The 5,200-nt window shown below is 36.0% G+C and overlaps 1 protein-coding gene across 1 annotated transcript; it reads left to right on the forward strand.

Moving 5' to 3' along the window:
* The first annotated feature begins 275 nt into the window (after window positions 1-275).
* On the forward strand, window positions 276-1,274 carry LOC129273085 (rhodopsin, GQ-coupled-like). The gene has a single exon (XM_054910135.2). It carries the CDS (start codon window positions 276-278, stop codon window positions 1,272-1,274), a length of 999 nt encoding a protein of 332 aa, XP_054766110.2.
* The last annotated feature ends 3,926 nt before the right edge of the window (window positions 1,275-5,200 follow it).

The raw sequence follows: 5,200 nt of genomic DNA on the forward strand, positions 1-5,200 counted from the left end.
TATATATATAAATGCTACCATGTATATTGTTTTTGAAATAGTGCTTTAAGAGGTATTTTAACTTTGATTTGGAGGCTTGCATGCCATAGTATTTTTTGTTCTTTCTACTACTGTTCTCCAGAATATCACACTGCAGAAAACATTTTGAACCGATTATGGAAAATACAACTCTGTTAGATTTTCTCGATGCATCTATTGCCAGTACACAAACCATATACCCTACCACAGATGTACAGGGCATCAACAGTGATTCAAAATCAAAATTTTATTCCACGATGACTCCAAGTGCTATATCGGAAACAAATGTCGTTTCTTTCCTTCATCGCGTAATTGTTGCATCCGTCTTGCTCGTATTCGCATTGGTCGGTCTTTTGGGCAACTCCCTCGTCATCATTTCAGTTATTGTTAGCAAAAACCTACGGACGATCACCAATATTCTGGTCGTCAATCTCGCTTTCGCCGATATCTTGACAAGTTCCTTTATACCTTTCCAAAGTGTTGGTCTCCTAAGTCAGACAGGAACTTACCCAGTGAACGAGGGGGTCTGCGCAACAGTGGCCGCAGTACTCTACACCAGCGTCTGCTGCAGTGCATACACTCTTGTAGCAATAGCATTTATAAGGTGGTATGTCATCACCAAGTCTATCCGAGGACACCAAGGTCTTCATACTCCCAAGAGAATCATTGCCATAGCTGTCATAATCTGGATATACTCAGGATCAGCTATGGTCCTACCTCCAGTGTTTGGTCTCGGGACACTCGGCTACTCCGAATATTACAGCATATGTTCTCTAAAAGATGGGCAAACATCCAAAACTTATTACGTCGTACTTCAGGGAACCTTGGCAGCAGTTGCTCTTCTGATCACTCTTACACTCTACACTTTGATTCTGAGTCATGTTCGTCGACACAATGACCAATTTCGAAACAAGTACGCAACGGATGATGAGACCAAGTCCACGTCAGCAAGTACACGCGGAGGCCAAGCTTCTTCATCTGATTCTGGAGGTTCTCATCCACCCATGATCAAGGCAATCAACCAAAAGGAAATCGAGATCACTAAGAATCTTTTCATGGTCGTTTGTGTTTTCATGTTCTGTTTCCTAGCCACTGTTGTTAATTTGTACGTCATCCCCGGTTCTAGTGCCGTTACTCTGTACACTACTATGATACTGTTAGGGAACAGTGTAGCCAATCCGATCGTGTATGGTTTGAAGCATCCGAACTTTCAGGTGGTCTTCAAGAAAATCCTAAGCTGTCGATCTGTAGGATAGATTTGTCATAGAAATTAAATCATGGAAGGCTTTCTGTTACTGCTTGACTGACAAATTCTACATCTGACTGAAACGGGTAGATCAGTCATTCTCAATTACTTTTGTTGAAGCTCCACATTTCTTGTTGAGAATCTGTACTGTTCCCCTAGCGCTAACGAGCAAAATATTGCTGAGGGGCCCCTGGTAGGCTCGAGGGGGCGGAGCCCCTTGAAGCTTTGGAATATGAGGCTTTTTAAATGGCCACGAGGGGGTCTAAAAAGAAACACAAATGCAAACAAACTACACAATTTATTAATTTTTAAATGATAAGTGACTTTTCACAACATACCAGTGATACCGCTAGTTCTCGAAGGCATGAACACATCACAGCACGCAATACCTTGCAGCATTTCTCTTTCACAACCTTGGATTTTAAAAAATCTGCTTCGGAAACAAAGTTTCTGATTTTCAATATGTCTAAAACTCCTTACTTCTGTGAAAATTATTTGTTGGTTAAAACTTACCCGACTTACTTTTTGTGATGCCACAATAATATGCAGATTAAGAACTTTATTTTATATCTGTATAATTTTATGTCACCACATTTTCCGATATGATGTGCTTTGCCAGGAGTCCAAGTTGTTGATTAAAAGCCTGGCTTTATTGTCATCATCTCAAATGCTGCATCATTCTGAGCAGTTCCATAAATTTTCAATGTATAATCTGGAAATGCGAAATTACTAGCCGTAGAAATAGTTGAAAACGTGATAGATATCCGATGAACGGGGCTATCAGATCCCTTGTGATCATAGACAGATAGATATAATTTGTATACCTCTCTCGTGATGCACATGCATGACTATTGACAGTCGCACATGAATCCATACACCAAGCCTATCAAAACCATAACGTTAGAATAAATAAAAATAAAATCAATAAAGACTTAAGTTTAAAATATATCTGACTTGTTTTTCCCTTTGTGTAAAATTATCATCAAACATCAAACATCTCAATTTACATTTTCCCCATTTTGTTTATACCGGCTCCCACGCGCCACTCCGCAAGGCTCGGTGCGCCACAAGTGGCACGTAGTCTGCAGGCACAGACCCTGATTGAAACTTTGATCAATAAGTGTGCCTCCACGCAAAGACTAGCACATACAAAACTTGCTGTTCCAATACAGCGAGAGAGTCTTCAGTACACAAGGCATGAGTAGGCTGCACATTCAGACCCTTAACTCGAGTGAAGGGTTTGCCCAGCAGACTAAGTGGCACGCGGGCCGCTATTTGAGAATCCCAGGCGTAGGTCATACATGTATAAGATATCTTTTATCATAAGTGACAAGAGTAGGCCTAGTATTACGCGTTATTTAGACAAACTGACTACCTCAGGGTCAGCCCGAGGGTCAGCAAACGCAGTTGCTAAACAAGGGACACGGTACGCCTCGGTCCACTTGTGTTCCTAGCAATGATAAATAGCGCACTCCAAACATCAACATATCTGTTATACGATTGATGATATGAATTTTATTTTGAATTTGAATTTATTGATGAATTTTATTCACTTGACATACACATTTGTTTTATAATACATAATAATCGGCTTTTATAAAGCGCGTAATACATCGGAACGACGTCTCTAAGCGCTTTACAGATATTATTACCCATGTCTTAAGATCCGGGCATGCCCGCACATAATGCATGCACTCTCTCCACTTCAATGGGGAGCATTCCAACAAGAGTTCTAAGACTCGATTGCTAAGCATACTACGTAGGCTGTCGCATCTACCGGGTACCCATTTAACACCTGGGTGAAGAGTGGCAAAGTGTGGATTTTTACGTCTTGCCAAAGGACGCTAGGCCACGGTGTGATTCGAACACACGATCCTCTGATTACAAGGCGAGAGTCAGAACCGCTACATCACGACGTTTCCATATACAATATGACATTTGGAGATGCTTGCAGTATGGGTGGATAAAGTGTGATTCCGGATGCTTTAGACTCGCTATTGGTGCCAATAGCCGTTATATACACGATTTAGTCCCACTAAATGCAAGGCCATGCAGATTACCTTCACCGAAGCTCGCCCTCATCCTCTATTTCTTAATGACACCACTCTTCAAGAGATCAGGGAGATACAACTGATTGGTGTTACTATTCAGTGGAACTTGAATTGGGATTCCCACGTGAACGAAATGCAACATCATTTGTGTGATGAAGATATACCGGGCCCCAGTGGAGGACTTACAATATTCACATGCTATGTTTAACAACGGAGGAGGGCGCCCGTCACCGTCATTTGATTTGGTTACGACTTTTCTCACTGCGGTGAAATTTCCTCATTTTGAACGCTTTGAATTCATCTGGATTAGAAATATTGCATCGGAGATCCCATTAAAACTTTCTATCTAGAAATTGACTTTGGGTGACTTTTTTGTGACCCTGCAAATACGGATTTCAATTCACGAGTCTCAGCCGAATTTGGAATTTTGAATATGGCGGCACGTACTGACGCGTCATATATGAGGCGCCGAATGTACCAATATTATATAGAACAATTATTTGTTATATAATCATTATTTGTTAAATAATAACTATTATTTATATATAATTTACATTTTATTTGTAAATAACTACTATTATATAAAATATCATTTCTAATTATTTATATATAATTCCAAGTAATACTTCATTATTTGTAAATAATAATAGTTCGACATTCCATTATTTATAAATAATGATTATTTGTTTTTCATTATTTATAAATAATGATTATTTGTTTTTCATTATTTATAAATAATGATTATTTGTTTTTCATTATTTGTAAATAATGATTATTTGTTTTTCATTATTTATATATAATGATTATTTGTTTTTCATTATTTACAAATAATGATTATTTGTTTTTCATTATTTATAAATAATGATTATTTGTTTTTCATTATTTATAAATAATGATTATTTGTTTTTCATTATTTATAAATAATGATTACTTGTTTTTCATTATTTATAAATAATGATTATTTGTTTTTCATTATTTATAAATAATGATTATTTGTTTTTCATTATTTACAAATAATGATTATTTGTTTTTCATTATTTATAAATAATGATTATTTGTTTTTCATTATTTATAAATAATTTGTTGAGTTTTCCATTATTTATAAATAATGATTATTTGTTAAATAATGAAAACGTCTACTTCATTATTTATAAATAATTTTTTCGAGTGCACCATTATTCTCATTATTTATAAATAATCATTATTTAATGTTCGAGTTTTCCATTATTTATAAATAAAGATTATTTGTTAAATAATGAAATATCTACTTCATTATTTATAAATAATAATTTTGTTTCAATATCCCATTATTTATAAATAATCATTATTTATAAACAATTTTTACAGTTTGCCATTATATACAAATAATAATTATTTATATACAAATAACCATTATTTATTAAATAATGCCATTATTTATTAAATAATGCCATTATTTATTAAATAATGGAAAACTCGCTATAACATGCAAATGTGGGACCGCCCATGATATGAATATTCATGATGCGATTTCCTTTTTCGTGATTTTTCTTCACAAATTTTTGTCCATTTCCTCTTCATAATGACATTTCTTGAAGCAATTTTCTAGGGATATGGTCTGATTGTAATATTCTTCATTTTCTATATAACTTCGTCTTCGTAGAAATATCAAAAAGTGTAATTTTATACGATTTTTTCTACAGTTCACAATCCCCATAGGCGCGCGTGTACGGTACGGACAACCGGTGAATCGACGGAGTGCTCTTCATCGAAATACTACGTTGGTTGGTCCCCGGAAGTGGCGGGCGGAATTTAGCCCGAATCCTCGATGGAAGTCGATCAAGTGCATATGAGCTGAGAGAGTGAAATATCAGTGTACTTGTACAGGCCCTTCTACTTTTTATAA

The sequence above is a fragment of the Lytechinus pictus genome, chromosome 12 (assembly GCF_037042905.1).
Source record: "Lytechinus pictus isolate F3 Inbred chromosome 12, Lp3.0, whole genome shotgun sequence".
Lineage (NCBI taxonomy): Eukaryota > Metazoa > Echinodermata > Echinoidea > Temnopleuroida > Toxopneustidae > Lytechinus > Lytechinus pictus.